The sequence below is a fragment of the Lagenorhynchus albirostris genome, chromosome 1 (assembly GCF_949774975.1).
Source record: "Lagenorhynchus albirostris chromosome 1, mLagAlb1.1, whole genome shotgun sequence".
Lineage (NCBI taxonomy): Eukaryota > Metazoa > Chordata > Mammalia > Artiodactyla > Delphinidae > Lagenorhynchus > Lagenorhynchus albirostris.
Genome location: NC_083095.1, coordinates 125,717,974 through 125,740,978, shown reverse-complemented (window position 1 = coordinate 125,740,978; position 23,005 = coordinate 125,717,974). Strand labels below are relative to the sequence as shown.

Here is a 23,005-nt window from a genome sequence, read left to right as displayed (position 1 = left end):
GGCAAAGTAGCCAATGTGCTATAAGATACAATTTTTCTATAGGATTATACTTCAAAATGATTTTATACTCAAACCAACCAGTTAAGTGAATAAAGTCAGAGAAGTTGGTAGCTCCTGTATAAACCCTAACATCTTTTAGGAAGATTTAAAAATCCAATCATGACTGGATTGACTTTGTAATTTATGATCTGTTAGGCTAAAGCTGTGGAATTAATTCAAGAATTATACATTACCAAGTACATAAAGATGTTGGTTTTAAATGTTATTTTTGCATAAGTTTACTTACCGCCATATAAGCATTTGTTCCAACATACGTCTTGGCTATAGAATTCACCAGCTATGAGACAAAACAGTCTGTCAGAACAATATAAAGATAATGTAGAAATAAAATGGGCAATTATTCCTCATTTAACTTACAATCATCATTTCTATAAATCAACTAAAAATTATACAAAAAGGAACAAATTTATCTACAAAGGCATTAAAAATGATTCCATCTCTTTTCTTTTGAATGTGATTTCCAACTTAAACAAGCATAGCATTACAGTTTATAGCAGATAACCTTAAACAATTCACTTAAGCAGGATGCTTATCGCTTTAGTACCCCAAACCCGCCTGATAGTACAAAGTCAATTTGAAGTAGAATTTGAACACACTCATTTTTTAGTCAGATGGTCAAGATGTGAATGAAGCCTCATGCATTACTAGAATGAAACGAACACTAAATACGCTGGAGGGATAACAGACTTTGACAACTCATAATACAATGATGACCTTCGCTTTGGTCTTCGTGTTTGGCTGGGAGTAAAGGTGGCTGCAATTCAAATCAACATCACAGCACGCTCATGGGTCACTATCACCAGGGTTCTCAGGGGAGGCCCAAAATGGAAATTAATTAAAATTTGTGCTGCACATTGTAATGGCCCTCCACCATTGTTGCTCCCAATATTAATTTTTATTGTGGGCCAGTTGGGCTCCCCAGGCACAGCTCCCACTCTGCCCTCCCTTTTGTCTGGCCAAAACGCTTTCATATCAAAGCTGCATATCAATGAAGTTTGCTATTCGTAAGTAGTAATTACAATATCAGCAGTTTTTACTGTCATTAAACAATGAACAATCATATTCTGATGAAGGAAACTCGCTCAGAGATTAAAAATGAATAACACAATCCCAGCCAACGAGAAGATGCAGAGTTCTGTTTGTCTGGCAGCTAGGTGATTTTTCAATCCAGAGAGTAGAATGAAAATAGAAAGTGGATGTTACAGAGAAGAAAGATCGGCAGGAAAATGAGACCTACCTGAGTGCTAACTCCAAAATCACACAGCTTGACTTGTCCTCTTGTGTTTACTAGCATATTAGAGGGCTTCACATCTAAAAAGGGACCAGAAAAATCCATGTCACTAGTTCCATATCTACAGTGCTTGTTCTAAAAAAAGCACACATGCACACCATACCATATTGCAGAATTGACATCATCTGTTCAACCTAGAATTCTAACCACAAATTTAACGCAAAGCATTTTACCTGGAGGCAAAATGTAAGGTCCTAACTCCCTCACTTCCAACCATTTCTGGTTTCTATAGAAGCAAGGGTTTATTTACTTCACGCGAAATTCAAATAAAATCTTGGCTTCCAACAACAGTAAATACACCCAATATCCTACTCCAGCTTTCAGGAAAAGTAGATAAGAAAATGTAATCCTCCTGCAAAGAATTTGTACAGAAAGGCTTAGTTCTGCTCTCAAAGTGAAACTGCTCCTCCCACCTCAGGAGCAGTAAGGCCAAAGGGAAGCCAGCAAGGAAAAATAATCATTCATATGTTTGCTGGTAACAGGTGATATCTGGTTGAAACAACGAGAACATGAATGCAGTTCTGCTGTTTCCTGGTTTTACGTGCTACTTTAGATAATCCTCAGAAACTGATCTAAAAGATGTGTAAATGTGTGTGCATGCGTGCACTTATCAGTCTTTGTTTCATTTATCCTTCTCTTCCCTTACATCATTTTGACTGTTGTTAGAGTTAACAAAAGAGCTGGCGCAGCTTTTGCCAAGGCAGTCCGCTAAATAATGACACAAAGCATTTCTGTGAAGCATCGTCAGTGACAACAATGGGCCTTTTCAGGAATTCAAGGAGCCCACAAAAACCATCCAAGCAGGATAAGAGCACACCACTTTTGATGGTACAGAAGAGCACCTGCTTCAATGCTTCATCTTCAGTGGCGAAAGTGGTCAAGAACAGACAACTTGTTATATTTAATACAGCATATAACCTTAATTACCCCAAAACTAAAGACTCATCATTTTTATGTAACATCTAAAAAAAATCTGTGAGTTAATCTCACTCCATCCCTCCACCCTGCAAAAAGTATCTTACCAAAAGTAGGTACTTAACTCAAACTTCAAGTTCAAACTCAGTAACCAACGATTATTGAACCCTACCTACCATATGACAGGCAACATGACAGGCATTTTCTCATACATGTGCTCATTTGGTGTTGCCTGATGGACACTAGAATGTAAACTCCACGAAGGCAGGGACTTTGTCTCTTTTATTGACTACTATATTCCAGTCCCTGAAGAGTGCCAGGCATACGGTATATGCTTAGTGAGTATTTGTTAATAGATGAGAATAAGTTAATGGAAACCACGAACACACAGTATTATTTTGTTGATGATACTGTTGTGATCAGGGGTTAGCTGTAGACCACATCTCTGTAGCATGCCCTTTCAGGTAAAACACACCATATACTTCCTTCAGGGGGGCTTTCTCTTTGAATACAGGTCAGTATGCCCAGGCAGGTGTAAGCTTTTTCAACCAACTGGTCTCTCTGCCTCCAGTTTTCCCCAATTTCAATATAAACCTTATACCACCATCATATTAAATATACTTTCATTCTATCACTTCTCTCCTTGAGGAGGAAGTAAAATATTCCCTGACCTCCCCCGCCAACCCCAGTGTGAACTTCTTAAGAATAGGGTTGTGCTTTCAAATATGCCTCAATAGTTTATACAAAAAATATACATCATAGACAGCCACAGTAGACACTCAATAAATGTGTGCCGAACTGACAGAAACGTTAGGCTCTACAAAGCCTGGTCTTATTTTCCAAACCTAATTCTCATTATAAGCCCTCAACTTTGAATATTTTTCTTTTGGACAATCTTCTCTTTTATATACTGATACCCTTAAACCATTCTTAAGCCATACATCAGATGATAGATAAAGAACAAATATTCTGAGCTCCTGGAAGAAGGAGCTACATGGAAATCACAAGGTATGGTAAAAAGAACAAATTCTTAGCTTTAATCAGACACATATTTGACTTAAGTGGATCAACAGAGAGAGAAAGAATAAAACAACAAAATTTCTAGATTATATTCTAAAAGGCAAGGTGTAAATAAGAACTTTATGGCATTTTCAGCTCCCCAACATCTTTTTTTACTTACATGTAATCCTACTGCATGACTTTGCACATTCACCTTTCAGCCTAGCTTTCAGGAATACTTTGTGTATGAAAGCAGTAGACATACAGCCATCCTCAAAACAACCTTTGTATTCTGACTAGACTGTTTTAGTCACTGTCTCAAAAGAAACAAATCCAAAACACCCCATTACTAAGCCTTTGTTCATGCTGTGTCCCTGACCCCAAACCACCTGGGTTTAAAAACCCTTCCTTGATATTTTTTGACTGAATCCTGCTCATCCTTAAACTCAAGTACCCCATCTCCCTGTTGCCATACCTACTCAGGCCATCAAAATCGCTGCTTCCTTTGAACTGCTAGAGCATTTACTGTCTGTACCATTTGGAACTGAGCATGTGACATTTTCACTAGTAATTACCACATTTACTGTTACAGGTATCACCAAGTAATAAGTTCACAGGGTAGGAATATGCCTTATACATTTTTGTATGCATCCTGTTGGATGCTATTATCTTTGCTCACTGGTAGATGGCTTTCTAAACAATACACTAAATTTGCTAATATAAGTGTTCCAAACCCAGCAACATCATTTGAACATAAAAGACCCCTTTAAACAAAATCAATGGATTCAGGCTAGAAGACAGAAGACTTGGATTTGTCTTTTGGGCCCTGCCACAAATTTGGCATATGACTTTGGACTAGGCATGTGACATTTTAGTTTTCACCTCTATAGGGAGATAATAAAAGTTACCGTATCAATCTTTAAAAATTGTGGGGATTAGATGAGATAATGAATGTAAAATAGCTTTTAAACTGTCAAACACTCTATAAATATATTATTATTATCCACTGGCAATCAACCAAGCAATGTAAAGTGTTATATTTTGTTATGTTCAGAAAATAATTTCTGTGCTACTGCAATAAATTTAGGCTGTATTTGGGTAAAATACTAGTTAAAAGAAAATAATTTCAAAAGTCCAGTAAGTAGAATGATAAAACCAATTCAATGTTTATGAGGGGGCATATTTGCCAGACTGTATGTACTCATTCACCGACAAGGCCACTGAACTGGTCTCCCTATTTTTACACTTGCTCTACTAGAGTCTGTCTTGAACACAGCAGCTAAAGTGCCCTCTTTAAAACCTAAATCAAACCATGTCATTTCTCTGCCTAAAACCTCCAAGGGCCTCCCAACTCAACGCAAAAGGCAGCCCTCATGAAGGTTTCTAAGGCCTTCTCTGAACTGCCCCCCTACTACCTCTGTACTCTCATCCTTCCTACTCCTCTCCCTGCCCACTGTTTCATCTCACTGGCCTTCTTGCCAGGCGTGCTCCCTGCTTTGTGGTTCCATATAACTGGAATACTCTGCACCCATATATACATGCATGGCCTGCTCCTTTACTTGTTTTTAGGTTTCTGCTCAAATGTTACCCTTTTAAGAGAAGCCTTCCTCAACCACCCACTATGAACAGCAATATCTTCCCACCTCCGATATTCCCTTTCCCTCTTCTCTGTTTTAGTGCTCCTCATAACACTTGGCACCACTGACACCCTCTATTTATACATGTATACATGTCCCTCTCAGTCCTCCCGTTTCGAAGGAAAGCTCCATGAATGCAGAGATGTGATCTGTTGTGTTCACTCCTATATCTAGAATAGTGCCTGGTATGGACTAGAAATGATATCTGTTGAACAAATGTTGGTGAATGAATATTTCCACTAAATAGATGGGCAAACATGTGCACCTGGAGAAGCATGAATTTGGCCTGAGAAGGAGCTCCATCTTTTCCCACTCAATGGCATATACTTCAGAATAAATACATTTCACTATTAATGAATACATTTGTGAGTGATATTTTTCATTCTGAGAAGATCTATGGGCATTCAAAATACTCACTCAACAAATATTCACTGATGCCTTAGCATGTGCCAGATATGATAGTAGGTCTGTGGAGAGAAGCATGAGTAAGACCCACCTCTGCCCTTCAGGAGAGTGTAGACCAAGGAACTGCTGGTATATATTTTGACCAAAAATAGTGCACATGAGATTTCAGGATAATAACATTGCTTATGTGCAATCTAAATGGGATTTGCTTCCTATAATAAAAACAATGAGAGTTATATAACTAAATAGCTCCCAAGCCTGGCTGTGCATTTAAAAACAAAAACCTTTTTTGGTTTTACCTCAGATCTGCTGATTCAGAAACCAATCTAAAACAGCCAGGTCTTCAGGTCAGCACTTAGAAAAGACCAACATAATGGGCTGTTTTTCCCTCTGATTAAACTGCTGGCAAGTTCAGAATATCTGAAGAGAATTTCATCTATTGTTTAACTTTACTTTATAAAATCAGTTTTATTCATTTAAAAAATCAATTTTATTGCAGTCATTTTGAATATACAGTTTAGTGACTTTGACATATACAACCATATACCCACACCACAATCAAGATATGAAACATTTATATCACCCCAAAAGGTTCCCTGTGCCCCTTTACAGTCAACTCCACCCTGACCTCTGGCAACTACTGATTGGCTTCTGTTATTTTTAGATGATTTTTGTCTTTTCTACATATATCATAAACCCCGTAATATGTTGTTATAATTTTTGCTTTAAAAAAATCTGATGATTAGTTTGGATGGTACCTCTCTGTCACTAATATTTAAAATGGATATTTTGCAGACAGTACGCAGCTGGGTCTTTTTTTCGACAAGTTTGACAATTTGTGCTCTTCACTGCAGTATTTAGACCATTCACATTTAACGTAATTAGTGATACGGCTGAGTTGAACTCTACCATCTTACTATTTGTCCCATCTCTTCTTAGTTCCTTTCTTCTTTCATTGCCTTCTTTTGGACTAGATGGGCTCTTTTTAGCATTCCATTGATCTCTACTATTGACTTCTAAGCCAGAAGTTGGCAAACTTTTTCTGTAAAGGACCAAAGGTGTTGAGAGTCACGTGGTTTTTGTTGTAACTACTCAATTTTGCCACTGTACTGCAGAAGCAATCACAGGCAATGTGGAAATAAATGGCATGGCTGTGTTCCAACAATCTTTGTTTACCAAAACAGGTAATGAGCCAAATTTGACCTGTGGGCTAAAATTTGCCAGCCCATTTGAAGGTTTTTTGTTTTTAACGGCTGTTCTAGGATTTACAATATGTTTCTTTAATGTTTCATTGTCTACTTTCAAATAATATTAGGGTATTTAATTTATAATGTAAGAACCTCAGAACAGTATGCTTCCATTTTCTTCCCTCCCATCCTCTGTGCTACTGTTATACATCTTTCCTCTACATATGTTATAATTGCCACAATATGGTGTCTTTATTATTGCTTTAAATAATCATTAAAAAATTTTTTTAAAACATATTTTATTGAAGTATAGTTGATTTACACTGTTAATTTCTGCTGTATGGTAAAATGATTCAGTTATACATACATATATATATATATATATATATATATATATATATATACAAATTCTTTTTCATATTCTTTTCCATTATGGTTTATCACAGGATACTGAATATAGTTCCCCGTGCTACACAGTAGGACCTTGCTGTTTATCCATTCTATATATAATAGTTGACATCTGCTAATCCCAAACTCCCAATCCATCCCTCCCCTAACCCCCTCCCTCCTCCTTGGAAACCACAAGTCTGTTGGCGAGGGTCAATTCTTAATTTCCACACATTTCTGTCATTCCTGACTCCTGGACATATGCTGGCCTGAGAGCTACAGCGCTCAGAAGGGTATGTGACATCCTTGGGACCCCAGGACGCAATGAAGGACCCTGAGCCCCTTATGAGAGGTAGCATGGCAAGGCTGATGCCAATGTCAGCACTACATATCCACAAATCTGTCAACTCCAGCACTTCCCGGGGAATGTGGGGTTGAAAGCAATGGCTTTGGAGCTAGAGCAAGTGTGTCAGCTGTTGTAGTGAGTGAGTCAGTATATGAATGAGGTTTAGATCAGTGCTGAGTGAAAAAATTTTAAAAGGTCTTTTATATATCTACATGTATACACTAATCCTGGTGCTATTTATTCCTTTGTGTAGATCTAACAATCTATCTGGTATCATTTTCCTTCTGTCTAAACAACTTCCTTAACACTTTTTATAATGCTGGTCTATTGGTAATAAATTCTCTCTGCTTTGTTTGCCTTAAAAAGTCTTTATTTAGCTGTTATTTTGGAAAAATATATTTACTGGACCTAGAATTCTGGATTTAAAGGTTTTTTGTTTTTCTCAACATTTTAACAATGTCTTCCCGTTATCTTCTGGTTTGCATAGCTTCTGACAAGAAGTCTGCTGTCATTCTTATTTTTGTTCCTCTCTATTTAATGTATTATGTTTGTTCTGAATATTTTAAAGATTTAAAAAATCACTGGCTTTACATTTTTAATTTTGATGTACTTTGGTATGGTTTTGTGTATATCATGGTTAGAGTTTGTTAGGCCTCCTAGATCTCTGGGTTTATGGGTTTCAACAAATTTGTAAAGTTTGGGAGCACTATTTCTTCAAATTACTTTTTGTTCCCTTTTCTTTCTCCTTTCCTTCTGAGACTCCAGTTACATATATATCCTAGACTTCCTGATACTGTCTCAAAGGTCACTGAGGCTGTGCTCATCTTTTTAGTCTTTTTTTTTACAGTAATTTTAGATAATTTCTGTATCTCTAACATCAAGATCACAAATCATTTCTTCTGTGGTGTCAAATCTACTGTTAATTCCATCAAGTGAAATTTTTACTTCAGATATTTTATTTTTCATATCTAGAAGTTCGACTTGGTTCTTTTTTCTGTCTTCTATCTCTCTCATCATGCTCATGTTTCCCATTAAATCCTTGAGTATATTTATCGTAACTGTTTTAAAGTCCTTGTCTGCCAACGGGAGAGTCCCATTTCTATTGACTGATTGTTCTCCTGCTAATGGTCTTTCATCCATTATCAGAAGAAAAAAATTTTTTTCACATACTGATTTTTATTTAGATGCCATGTATTCTGAATCGTATATATTGCTGAGCGAATTTGCTGTAATCCTTTAAAGAGTGCTAAACTTGATACTGGCAGGTAGTTAACTTACTTGAAGATAGCCAGATCATTTTGAGGCTTATTTTGGAACTTTTATTTATGGAAAGCCAGAGCAATCCCTACTCTAGGGCTAGTTTAGCCCCTCTATTAAAACATGACCCTTCTAAAATCTCTCCTGAATGCTCCAATGTATCCAAAAAGGTCTCTCTACTCTGGCTGGTTAGAATTTTTAAAATTCCCAACCTTGTGTAAGCTTTGGGAATTGTTTAGCTTACAGAACCCCAGAAATTTTCATTCCCAAACTAGCTTTGTAAGATTTCACCCTACAAAAGCAGAGGTTGATATTTGGCCAAAAATTCAAGGAGAGTCTCACACAAGTTCTTGAGCTCTTTCTTTTTGCACAGTTCCTGCATCTCTAGGACTCTGCTCTGTAAATTTTAGCCATTTTAAAGCCTTCTTGACAGCCAAACTCTGCCTCTTCAGCTCAGTAAGATCTTTGGGCTCTGACTGGTTCCCCTTCCTTATGCTGCAGTCTGGAAATTGTCTCCAGGCTTAAAACTTGGGTGATCATAGGGCTCCCCTCATCTGTTTCCCTTCTCTTCAGGATCACAGTCCTGTACTGCTTGTTATCTAATACCTGAAAACAGATGTTTCATAAATTTTGTCTAGCTTCCTAGTTGTTTTTGGTGGAGGTTCCACAGCAGCATTTCCTTCCTGGGTAGAAGTGGAACTATCCCTTTATTTTAAAATTCTTGTTTTTTTGTCCTTTGTTCACTGTTTACACCTCATATTGTAAGCTGCCTCAAATCCTTTTTTGAAATAAATAGGATATAATAATTAAGACTTTATTTAGTTAAACTAAATCTGAATTCATGTGACAGAATTTGAAGCAAATGGAATCCTTTTAAATGTTGGAATGAGGATAGTTCCTCTGATTTAAGTATCACTTTATCGGAATAAAATACTCCACCTTATACCTGAGTTATCAACAATCCTAGTATATAGCCACCGAACTTACCATTTCCATGTTTTCATTTAAAACATGGAAATTCTATAATTCTCAAGAACAGCTCCAGGAATACTAAAATGATTTTTGTTGCTTTTTTTTTTTTTTTGGTTTGTTTTCAACTTCATTCCAAGCCAGAAACAAGAGGACAGATTAGGCAAGAAAGATTACTTTTAAGGAGACTTATATCTATGCTTATTTTAATGTAATCTCAAGTTATGGAAAACAAACAGCAACTGAGAGCATACAGCTTTTCATTCAGCTTTTCATTCAGCTCACTTAAAAACATCATAGCCATTCTTCTGTAAGCGAAGCACAGAAAAGATGAGTCATTAAAGTGACTGATTATAAATGGCAATCATCAGGGCAGATGCAAGTCATTTTGGTTTAATCAGGCCATTAATTATTACGGTTTATCAATTAGTTTTATTGAAGGCAAGGGGGCTTAAACGAATAGTAGGGCACTGATTTTAACTGAGACATTTTCTAAAAGAAAATACAAATGAGGTGTGTAGAATCTGAAATTACATACAAGTCCTCTTCATACCAGTAAAAAGAAACAAGCTTCATCTAACATAAACCATAAGCCTTTAGTGAAAAACCAAATTAACACTAATCCCTTTGCATTATACATAAAATAACATGTTTTAGTGTTCCCTAATTTGAGGTTTGCTTTGTCCTGGCCAAGAGGTCAATATCATGTTGGAGAAAGTGAAATGAAGGTGCAATGTAAAGTGACCCATTTTTAATATTAGGTATTTCCTATCCTCTTTCATTAAAAAAAAATTTAGTCATTTTATACAGATAGGATTTTATAGGAGTCAGCATAGATTCCCATTGGCCACATCCTCTCAGAAAAAGCAGAGGTGACACGGAAAGTGCATGTGTATGCACACACGGGTGCATATCTGTGAAAGAGACAGTGTATGTGTTAGTGTATGATATATAAGATTAAGGGTGATACGTGATCCTCCTACACTGACAAAAGCTGTCATGAAAATCAAATGAGACTGTGTGCTTAGCAGTGCCTGTCAAAGAGACACGGCTCAGTGAATTGCTGAATAAATAAAATAAACGGGAGAAACATTTCCTAAACTTGAATACACTATAGATACTGGAAACTATGCTTTGTAGAATCAGTAATGACAATGACGCTTACCTCAGAAAGTCAGGATGTGAATCATTTAATATATTAGACCAGACCCAAATTTCACTATATGAGCTCTACCTGAAGGCAGGCTTCTTCCAGGAAGGCAAGTGCTGTTCACTGAAGAGTTAACAATTATCCAATCACATGTATCTCCTGTCACAATATTTTCCCACTCCTTCAGTGAGATTTCACAGTAAGGTACGCTTTTTAATGATATGTAATGAATATTTGATTTGTAGCAGTGACAGCCCATGTAGATAATAGGTAGTTATGATGCAGTTCTGTTTAATAATTTGAAGTGCTTAGAAGACTATTAGAAAAATATTAGGAAGTTGGAAAAAGGGAAGAACTTAGAAATGGGATTACAGTGTCATGCAGAAGATAATGATAGGAGGTTTCTATAGGAGACTGTAACTAAATAAAAATCAACCCCTAAGTGTCTTTAAAAATTAAACGTAAACTTACCATACAAACCTTGTGGTCACTTTCCTATTTCAACTTTAATAAAATATGAAATATCAGTTAATTACTGATACTAAACATATACTATGTATCAATGGTTAATGGCTATTTCTTCTCAAAACTGACGTGTACTAGATGACTTGATTCACTGTGATTACAAATATTTAAAGATACATACCAAACCCAGGTATCTACTCAAGAGAAATGAAAACACAGAACCAAATAAAGACTTGTGTATGAGAGTAGCATTAATCTTTTTTAACATTTTATTGGAGTATAATTGCTTTACAATGGTGTGTTAGTCTCTGCTTTATAACAAAGTGAGTCAGTTATACATATACATATGTTCCCATATGTCTTCCCTCTTGCGTCTCCCTCCCTCCCACCCTCCCTATCCCACCCCTGTAAGTGGTCACAAACCACCCAGCTGATCTCCCTGTGCTATGCGGCTGTTTCCCACTAGCTATCTATTTTGCATTTGGTAGTGTATATATGTCCATGCCACTCTCTCACTTTGTCACAGCTTACCCTTCGCCCTCCCCATAACCTGAAGTCCATGCTTTAGTAGGTCTGTGTCTTTATTCCCGTCTTACCCCTAGGTTCTTCATGACCTTTTTTTTTTTATCTTAGACTCCATATATATATGTTAGCATACGGTATCTGTTTTGCCGTTCTGACTTACTTCACTCTGTATGACAGACTCTAGGTCCATCCACCTCACTAAAAATAACTCAATTTCGTTTCTTTTGATGCCTGAGTAATATTCCATTGTATATATGTGCCACATTTTCTTTATATATTCATCTGCTGATGGACACTTAGGTTGCTTCCATCTCCTGGCTATTGTAAACAGAGGTGCAATGAACATTTTGGTACGTGACTCTTTTTGAATTATGGTTTTCTCAGGGTGTATGCCCAGTAGTGGGATTGCTGGGTCGTATGGTAGTTCTATTTGTAGTTTTTTAAGGAGCCTCCATACTGTTCTCCATAGTGGCTGAACCAATTCACATTCCCACCAGCAGTGCAAGAGCGTTCCCTTTTCTCCACACCCTCTCCAGCATTTACTGTTTCTAGATTTTTGGATGATGGCCATTCTGACTGGTGTGAGATGATATCTCATTGTAGTTTTGATTTGCATTTCTCTAATGATTAATAATGTTGAGCATTCTTTCATGTGTTTGTTGGCAATCTGTATATCTTCTTTGGAGGAATGTCTATTTCGGTCTTCTGCCCATTTTTGGATTGCGTTGCTTGTTTTTTAGTTATTGAGCTGCATGAGTTGCTTGTAAATTTTGGTGATTAATCCTTTCTCAGTTGCTTCATTTGCAAATATTTTCTCCCATTCTGAGGGTTGTCTTTTGGTCTTGTTTATGGTTTTCTTTGCTGTGCAAAAGCTTTTAAGTTTCATTAGGTCCCATTTGTTTGTTTTTATTTCCATTTCTTGAGGAGGTGGGTCAAATAGGATCTTGCTGTGATTTATGTCATAGAGTGTTCTGCCTATGTTTTTCTCTAACAGTTTCATAGTGCCTGGCCTTACATTTAGGTCTTTAATCGATTTTGAGCTTATTTTTCTGTATGGTGTTAGGGAGTGTTCTAATTTCATACTTTTATATGTACCTGTCCAGTTTTCCCAACACCACTGATTGAGAAGGCTGTTTTTTCTCCACTGTATATTCTTGCCTCCTTTATCTAAGATAAGGTGACCATATGTGCATGGGTTTATCTCTGGGCCTTCTGTCCTGTTCCATTAATCTGTATTTGTTTTTGTGCCAGTACCATACTGTCTTGATTACTGTAGTTTTGTAGTATAGTCTGAAGTCATGGAGCCTGATTCCTCCAGCTCCACTATTTGTTCTCTCAAGATTTCTTTGGTTATTCAGGATCTTTTGTGTTTCCAAACAAATTGTGAAATTTTTTGTTCTAGTTCTGTGAAAAATGCCAGTGGTAGTTTGATAGGGATTGCATTGAATCTGTAGATTGCTTTGGGTAGTAGAATCATTTTCACAATGTTGATTCTTCCAATCCAAGAACATGGTATATCTCTCCATCTGTTTGTATCACCTTTAATTTCTTTCATCAGTGTCTTATAATTTTCTACATACAGGTGTTTTGTCTCCTTAGGTAGGTTTATTCCTAGATATTTTATTCTCTTTGTTGCAATGGTAAATGCGAGTGTTTTCTTAATTTCATTTTCAGATTTTTCATCATTAGTGTATAAGAATGCCAGAGATTTCTCTGCATTAATTTTGTATCCTGCTACTTTACCAAATTCATTGATTAGCTCTAGTAGTTTTCTGGTAGCATCTTTAGGATTCTCTATGTATAGTATCATGTCATCTGCAAACAGTGACAGCTTTACTTCTTCTTTTGCAATTTGGATTCCTTTCATTTCTTTTACTTCTCTGATTGCTGTGGCTAAAACTTCCAAAACTATGTTGAATAAGAGTGGTGAGAGTGGGCACCCTTGTCTTGCTCCTGATCTTAGTGGAAATGGTTTCAGTTTTTCACCACTGAGGACGATGTTGGCTGTGGGTTTGTCATATATGGCCCTTATTATGTTGAGAAAAGTTCCCTCTATGCCTACTTTCTGCAGGGTTTTTATCATAAATGGGTGTTGAATTTTGTCGAAACCTTTCTCTGCATCTATTGAGATGATCACATGGTTTTTCTCCTTCAATTTCTTAATATGGTGTACCATGTTGAACGATTAGCATGTATTGAAGAATCCTTGCATTCCTGGAATAAACCCCACTTGATCATGGTGTATCATCCTTTTAATGTGCTGTTGGATTCTGTTTGCTAATATTTTGTTAAGGATTTTTGCATCTATGTTCATCAGTGATATTGGCCTGTAGTTTTCTTTCTTTGTGACATCCTTGTCTGGTTTTGGTGTCAGGGTGATGGTGGCCTCGAAGAATGAGTTTGGGAGTGTTCCTCCCTCTGCTATATTTTGGAAGAGTTTGAGAATGATAGGTGTTAGCTCTTCTCTAAATGTTTGACAGAATTCGCCTGTGAAGCCATCTGGTCCTGGGCTTTTCTTTGTTGGAAGATTTTTAATCACAGTTTCAATTTCAGGGCTTGTGATTGGTCTGTTCATATGTTCTATTTCTTCCTGGTTCAGTATTGGCAGGTTGTGCATTTCTAAGAATTTGTCAATTTCTTCCAGGTTGTCCATTTCATTGGCATAGAGTTGCTTGTAGTAATCTCTCATGATCCTTTGTATTTCTAGTGTCAGTTGTTACTTCTCCTTTTTCATGTCTAATTCTCTTGATTTGAGTCTTCTCCCTTTTTTTCTTGATGAGTCTGGCTAATGGTTTATCAATTTTGTTTGTCTTCTCAAAGAACCAGCTTTTAGTTTTATTGATCTTTGCTATTCTTTCCTTCATTTCTTTTGCATTTATTTCTGATCTGATCTTTATGATTACTTTCCTACTGGTAGCTTTGGGTTTTTTTGTTGTTCTTTCTCTAATTGCTTTAGGTGCAAGGTTAGGTTGTTTATTAGAGATGTTTCCTGTTTCTTAAGGTAGGATTGTATTGCTATAAACTTCCCTCTTAGTACTGCTTTTGCTGCTTCTCATAGGTTTTGTGTCGTTGTGTCTCCATTGTCATTTGTTTCTAGATAGTTTTTGATGTCCTCTTTGATTTCTTCAGTGATCACTTCATTATTAAGTAGTGTACTGTTTAGCCTCCATGTGTTTGTAATTTTTACAGATCTTTTCCTGTAACTGATATCTAGTCTCATAGCATTGTGGTCGTAAAAGATACTTGATACAATTTCAATTTTTAAAAATTTACGAAGGCTAGATTTGTGACCCAAGATATGTTCTATCCTGGAAATGTTCCATGAGCACTTGAGAAAAAATGTGTATTCTGTTGTTTTTGGATGGAATGTCCTATAAATATCAATTAAGTCCATCTTGTTTAATGTATCATTTAAAGCTTGTGTTTCCTTATTTATTTTCATTTTGGATGATCTGTCCATTAGTGAAAGTGGGGTGTTAAAGTCCCCTGCTATGATTGTGTTACTGTCGATTTCCCCTTTTATGGTTGTTAGTATTTGCCTCATGTATTGAAGTGCTCCTATGTTGGGTGCATAAATATTTACAATTGTTATAATTTCTTCTTGGATCGATCCCTTGATCATTATGTAGTGTCCTTCTTTGTCTCTTGTAATAGTCTTTATTTTAAAGTCTATTTTGTCTGATACGAGAATTGCTACTCCAGCTTTCTTCTGATTTCCATTTGCATGGAATATCTTTTTCCATCCCCTCACTTTCAGTCTGTATGTGTCCCTAGGTCTGAAGTGGGTCTACTGTAGACAGCATATATATGAGTCTTGTTTTTGTATCCGTTCAGCCAGTCTGTGTCTTTTGGTTGGAGCATTTAAGCCATTTACATTTAAGGTAATTATCGATATGTATGTTCCTATTCCCATTTTCTTAATTGTTTTGGGTTTGTTATTGTAGGTCTTTTCCTTCTCTTGTGTTTCTTGCCTACACAAGTTCCTTTAGCATTTGTTGTAAAGCTGGTTTGGTGGTGCTGAACTCTCTCAGCTTTTGCTTGTCTGTAAAGGTTTTAATTTCTCCATCAAATCTGAATGAGATCCTTGCTGGGTAGAGTAATCTTGGTTGTCGGTTCTTTTCCTTCATAACTTTAAACATGTCCTGCCACTCCCTTCTGGCTTGCAGTTTCTGCTGAAAGATCAGCTGTTAACCTTATAGGGATTCCCTTGTGAGTTATTTGTTGTTTTTCCCTTGCTGCTTTTAATATGTTTCCTTTCTATTTAATTTTTGATAGTTTGATTAATATGTGTCTTGGCGTGTTTCTCCGTGGATTTATCCTGTATGGGACTCTCTGTGCTTCCTAGACTTGATTAACTATTTTCTTTCCCATATTAGGGAAGTTTTCAACTATAATCTCTTCAAATATTTTTCAGGCCCTTTCTTTTTCTCTTCTTCTTCTGGGACCCCTATAATTTGAATGTTGGTGCGTTTAATGCTGTCCCAGAGGTCTCTGAGACTTTCCTCAGTTCTTTTCATTCTTTTTTTTTAATTCTGCTCTGCAGTAGTTATTTCCACTATTTTATCTTCCAGGGCACTTATCCGTTCTTCTGCCTCAGTTATTCTGCTATTGATCCCTTCTAGAGTATTTTTAATTCCATTTATTGTGTTGTTCATCATTGCTTGTTTCCTCTTTAGTTCTTCTAGGTCCTTGTTAAATGTTTTTTGCATTTTCTCTATTCTATTTCCAAGATTTTGGATCATCTTTACTACTATTATTCTGAATTCTTTTTCAGGTAAACTGCCTATTTCCTCTTCATTTGTTAGGTCTGGTGAGTTTTTACCTTGCTCCTTCATCTGCTGTGTGTTTTTCTGTCTTTTCATTTTGCTTATCTTACTGTGTTTGGGGTCTCCTTTTTGCAGGCTGCAGGTTCGTAGTTCCCATTGTTTTTGGTGTCTGTCCCCAGTGGCTAAGGTTGGTTCATCGGGTTGTGTAGGCTTCCTGGCGGAGGGGACTACTGCCTGTGTTCTGGTGGATGAGGCTGGACTGTGACATTCTGGTGGGCAGGTCCACGTCTGGTGGTGTGTTTTTGGGTGTCTGTGGCCTTATTATGATTTTAGGCAGCCTCCCTGCTAATGAATGGGGCTGTGTTCCTGTGCTGCTTGCTGTTTGGCATACGGTGTCCAGCACTGTAGCTTGTTGTTCGTTGAGTGAAGCTGGGTCTTGGTGTTGAAGACGGAGATCTCTGGGAGATTTTTGCCGTTTGATATTATGTGGAGCTGGGAGGTCTCTTGTGGACCAGCGTCCTAAGTTGGCTCTCCTACCTCAGTGGCACAGCCCTGACACCTGGCTGGAGCACCAAGAGCCTGTCCTCCACACGGCTCAGAATAAAAGGGAGAAAAAATAGAAAGGAAGGGAGGCAGGGAGGGAGGGAGGGAGGGAGGGAGGAAGGAAAGAAGGAAGAGGATAAAATAAAATAAAGTAAGATAAAATAAAATAAAGTAATTAAAATAAAAAAATTAATTTTTAAGAAAAAAAAAGTTTTTAAGTAAAAAAAGAAAGAAAAAAATACAGACAGACAGAACCCTAGGATAAATAGTGAAAGCAAAGCTATACAGAGAAAATCTCACACAGAAGCATACACATACACACTCACAAAAAGAGGAAAAGGGGAGAAAATAATATATCTTGCTCCCAAAGTCCACCTCCTCAATTTGGGATGATTCATTGTCTATTCAGGTATTCCACAGATGCAGGGTACATCAAGTTGATTGTGGAGATTTAATTTGCTGCTCCTGAGGCTGCTGGGAGAGATTTCCCTTTCTCTTCTTTGTTCTCACAGCTCCCAGGGGCTCAGCTTTGGATTTGGCTCCACCTCTGTGTGTAGGTCGCTGGAGGGCATCTGTTCTTCGCTCAGACATGACAGGGTTAAAGGGGCAGCTGATTTGGCGGCTCTGGCTCATTCAGGGTGGGGGTAGGGAGGGGTACAGATGCGGGGTGAGCCTGCGGTGGCAGAGGCCTGCGTGATGTTGTGGCAGACTGAGGCACGCCGTGTGTCCACCCGGGGAAATTGTCCCTGGGTTATGGGACCCTGGCAGTGGCGGGCTGCACAGGCTCCTGGGAGGGGAGGTGTGGAGAGTGACCTGTGCTCGCACACAGGCTTCTTGGTGGCGGCAGGAGCAGCCTTAGCGTCTCATGCCCGTCTCTGGGGTCCGTGCTCATAGCTGCGGCTTGCGCCCATTTCTAGAGCTCCTTTAAGCAGTGCTCTTAATCCCCTCTCCTCACGCACCAGGAAACAAAGAGGCAAGAAAAAGTCTCTTGCCTCTTCGTCAGGTCCAGACATTTCCCTGACTTCCTCCTGGCTAGCCGTGGCGCACTAACCCCTTCAGGCTGTGTTCACGCCGCCAACCCAAGTCCTCTCCCTGCATCCGACCGAAGCCCGAGCCTCAGCTCCCAGCCCCTCCCGCCCAGGCGGGTGAGCAGACAAGCCTCTCGGGCTGGTGAGTGCTGGTCGGCACCAATCCTCTGTGCGGGAATCTCTCCGCTTTGCCCCCCACACCCCTGTTGCTGCACTCTCCTCCGCGGCTCTGAAGCTTTCCCCCGCTGCCACCCGCAGTCTCTGCCCACGAAGGGGCTTCCTAGTGTATGGAAACCTTTCCTCCTTCACAGCTCCCTCACACTGGTGTAGGTCCCATCCCTATTCTTTTGTCTCTGTTTTTTCTTTTTTCTTTTGCCCTACCCAGGTAGGTGGGGAGTTTCTTGCCTTTTGGGAGGTTTGATGTCTTCTGCCAGCGTTCAGTGGGTGTTCTATAGGAGCAGTTCCACGTGTAGATGTATTTCTGATGTATCTGTGGGGAGGAAGGTGATCTCCGCGTCTTACTCTTCCACCATTTTCTCAAATCTCCAGCATTATTCTTAACAGCCCCAAACTGGATAAATACAAATATCCCTCTACTAGTAAATGGATAAAGAAAATGTGATATATCCATTCAATGGAATATTATTCAGCAATAAAAGGAAATAGAAAAACTGTAGTAAGAAACAAAGAAGCCTTACATGTTGATAAAGGGGTCAATCCAACAAGAAGATATAATATTTATAAATATTTATGTATCCAACATAGGAGCCCCTATATATATACACCAGATGTTAACAGACCAAAAAAGGGAGAAATAAACAGCAATACAATAACAGTAGGGGACTTTAAATGACATGTTAGATCTGATGAACTTAACAAATATCCAACCAAAAGCAACAGAATACACATTCTTCTCAAGTGCACAATGAACATTCTCCAGGAGAGATCATATGTTAGTCCACAAAACAAATCTTAACAAATTTAAGAAGATTAAGACAATAACAAGCATATTTTCATACCACAATGGTATGAAAATAGAAATCAATGACAAGAAGGAAACTGGAAAATTAGTGGAGACTAAACAACATGCTATTCAACAAACAATGGGTCAATAAAGAAACCAAAAGTGGAATAAAAAATTCTTGAGACAAAGAAAAATGGAAACACAACATACCAAACCTGCAGAAAAGCAGCTTTAAGAGGCAAGGATTAACAATGATAAATGCCTACTTCCAGAAACAATAAAAGTCTCAAATAAACAACCTAACTTTACACCTCAAAGAACTAGAAGAAGAACAAACAAAGCCCAAAGTTAAAAGAAGGAAGCAAACAACAAAGATCAGCAGAAATAAATGAAATAGAGACTAAAGAGACAATAGAAGAAATCAATGAAATAAAAAGTTGGTTCTTCGAAAGATAAACCAAATTGACAAATCTTTAGCTAGACTCACCAAGAATAAAAGAGAGTGGGTCATAAAATCAGAAATGACAAAGGAGAGAGACCTTCAAGACCGCAGAGAAGTAAGATGTGGAGATCACCTTCTTCCCCACAAATACATCAGAAATACATCTACATGTGGAACTACTCCTACAGAACACCTACTGAATGCTGGCAGAAGACCTCAGACTTCCCAAAAGGCAAGAAACTCCCCACGTACCTGGGTAGGGCAAAAGAAAAAATAGAGACAAAAGAATAGGGACTGGACCTGCACCTTGGGGAGGGAGCTGTGAAGGAGGAAAAGTTTCCACACACTAGGAAGCCCCTTGACTGGTGGAGATGGCGGGGTGGGAGGAGGGGAAGCTTTGGAGCTATGGAGAAGAGCGCAGCAATAGGAGTGCAGAGGGCAAAGCAGAGAGATTCCCGCACAGAGGATCATTGCCGACCAGCCCTCACCAGCCTGAGACACTTGTCTGCTCACTCGCCATGATGGGTGGGGGTTGGGTGTTGAGGCTCCAGTTTCGGAGGTCAGACCTCAGGGAGAAGACTGGGGTTGGCTGCATGAACACAGCCTGAAGGGGGCTAGTGCGCCACAGGTAGCTGGGAGGGAGTCCAGGAAAAAGTCTGGGACTGCCTAAGAGGCAAGAGACCATTGTTTTGGGGTGCACGAGGAGAGGGGATTCAGAGCACCACCTAAACAAGCTCCAGAGACGGGCGCGAGCCACGGCTATCAGCGCAGACCCCAGAGACAGGCATGAGACGCTAAGGCTGCTGCTGCCGCCACCAAGAAGCCTGTGTGCGAGCACAGGTCACTCTCCACACCTCCCCTCCCGGGAGGCTGTGCAGCCCGCCACTGCCAGGGTCCCATGATACAGGGACAACTTTCCCGGGAGAACGCACGGCACGCCTCACACTGTTGCAATGTCATGTCATGCTGGCCTCTGCCACCACAGGCTCGCCCCACATCCTGTAACCCTCCCTCCTCCTGGCCTGAATGAGCCAGAGACCCCTAATCAGCTGCTCCTTTAACCCCATCCTGTCTGGGAGGGAAAAGACGCCCTCAGGCGACCTACACGCAGAGGCGGGGCCAATTCCAAAGCTGAACCCCGGGAGCTATGCAAAGAAAGAAGAGAAAGGGAAATTTGTCCGTGCAGCCTCAGGAGCAGCGATTAAATTTCCACAATCAACCTGATGTACCCTGCATCTGGGGAATACCTGAATAGACAACGAATCATCCCAAAATTGAGGCTGTGGACTTTGGGAGCAACTGTAGATTTGGGGTTTGCTATGTGACGGACTGGTTTCTGGTTTTATATTTATTGTAGTTTAGTATTTAGACTTTACTATCATTGGTAGATTTGTTTACTGATTTGGTTGCTCTCTTCCTTTTTTTTTTAACATAGATATACATATTTTTTTTCCTTTTTCTCTTTTTGTGAGTGTGTATTTGTATGCTTCTTTGTGTGATTCTGTCTGTATACCTTTGCTTTTACCATTTGTCCTAGGGTTCTGTCTCTCCATTTTGTTGTTGTTGCTGTTGTTGTTTTTCTTTTTGTTTTTAGCATAGTTTTTATAGCTTGTTATCAGTGGTGGATTTGCTTCTGGGTTTGGCTGGTCTCTTCTTTCTTTCTTTTTTTAATTACTTTTAAGTTTTTTTATTTTTAATAATTAAAAAATTTTTTCATTCTAATAACTTATTTTATTTTTTTCTTTCCTTCTTTCTCTTTTTCTCCCTTTTCTTCTGAGCCGTGTGGCTGACAGGGTCTTGGTGCTCCGGCCGGGTGTCAGGCCTGTGTCTCTGAGGTGGGAAAGCTGAGTTCAGGACACTGGTCCACAAGAGACTTCCCAGCTCCACGTAATATCAAATGGCGAAAGCTCTCCCAGAGATCTCCTTCTCAATGCTAAGACCCAGCTCCACTCAATGACCAGCAAGCTACAGTGCTGGACACGCTATGCCAAACGACTATAAAGACAGGAACACAACCCCACCCGTTAGAAGAGAGGCTGCCTAAAATCATAATAAGGTCACAGACACCCCAAAACACAGCACTGGATGCAGTCCTGCCCACCAGAAAGACAAGTTCCAGCCTCATCCACCAGAACACAGGCAAGAGTTCCCTCCACCAGGAAGCCTACACAACCCACTGAACCAACCTTAGCCACTGGGGACAGACACCAAAAACAAGGGGAACTACAAACCTGCAGCCTGCGAAAAGCAGATTCCAAACACAGTAAGTTAAGCAAAATGAGAAGATAGAGAAACACAGCAGATGAAGGAGCAAGATAAAAACCCACCAGACCTAACAAATGAAGAGGAAATAGGCAGTCTACTTGAAAAAGAATTCAGAGTAATGACAGTAAAGATGATACAAAATCTTGGAAATAGAATGGAGAAAATACAAGAAACGTTTAACAAGGACTTAGAAGAACTAAAGAGCAAGCAAACAGTGAGGAATAACACAATAAATGAAATTAAAAATTCTCTAGAAGGAATCAATAGCAGAATAACTGAAGCGGAAGAACAGATAAGTGCCCTGGAAGATAAAATAGTGGAAATAACTACCACAGAGAAAAATGAAGAAAAAAGAATGAAAAGAACTGAGGACAGTCGTAGAGACCTCTGGGACATTAAACACACAAACATTTGAATTATAGGGGTCCCACAAGGAGAAGAGAAAAAGAAAGGTACTGAGAAAATATTTGAAGAGATTATAGTTGAAAAATTCCCTAATATGGGAAAGGAAATAATGAATCAAGTCCAGGAAGCACAGAGAGTCCCATACAGGATAAATCCAAGGCGAAACACGCCAAGACACATATTAATCAAACTATCAAAAAATAAATACAAAGAAAACATATTAAAAGCAGCAAGGGAAAAACAAAAAATAACATACAAGGGAATCCCCATAAGGTTAACAGCTGATCTTTCAGCAGAAACTCTGCAAGCCAGAAGGTAGTGGCAGGACATATTTAAAGTGATGAAAGGGAAAAACCTAAAACTGAGATTACTCTATCCAGCAAGGATCTCATTCAGATTTGATGGAGAAATTAAAACCTTTATAGACAAGCAAAAGCTAAGAGAATTCAGCACCACCAAACCATCTTTACAACAAATGCTAAATAAACTACTCTAGGCAGGACACACAAGAGAAGGAAAAGACCTACAATAATGAAAGCAAAACAATTAAGAAAATGGGAATAGGAACATACATATCGATAATTACCTTAAATGTAAATGGATTAAATGCTCCAACCAAAAGACATAGACTGGCTGAATGGATACAAAAACAAGACCCGTATGTATGCTGTCTACAAGAGACCCACTTCAGACCTAGGGACACATACAGACTGAAAGTGAGGGGTTGGAAAAAGATATTCCATGCAAATTGAAATCAAAAGAATGCTGGAGTAGCAATTCTCGTATCAGACAAAATAGACTTTAAAATAAAGACTATTACAAGAGACAAAGAAGGACACTACATAATGATCAAGGGATAGATCCAAGAAGAAGATATAACAATTGTAAATATTTATGCACCCAACATAGGAGCACTTCAATACATAAGGCAAATACTAACAGCCATAAAAGGGGAAATCGAGAGTAACACAACCATAGTAGGGGACTTTAACACCCCAC

General features: G+C 38.8%; 1 protein-coding gene across 9 annotated transcripts in view; it reads right to left on the bottom strand.

Annotated features, from left to right (window-relative positions):
* MAP2K5 (mitogen-activated protein kinase kinase 5) overlaps positions 1 to 23,005 on the bottom strand; it is a 262,889-nt gene that overhangs the window by 107,858 nt on the left and 132,026 nt on the right. For all 9 annotated transcript variants that reach the window (XM_060152940.1, XM_060152910.1, XM_060152922.1 and 6 more), the window contains 2 exons: positions 1,298 to 1,371; positions 287 to 337 (listed from right to left, as the gene is read on the bottom strand). In XM_060152940.1, the coding sequence (XP_060008923.1) occupies positions 287 to 337; positions 1,298 to 1,371 (125 nt within the window). The remainder of the gene's footprint in view (positions 1 to 286; positions 338 to 1,297; positions 1,372 to 23,005) is intronic.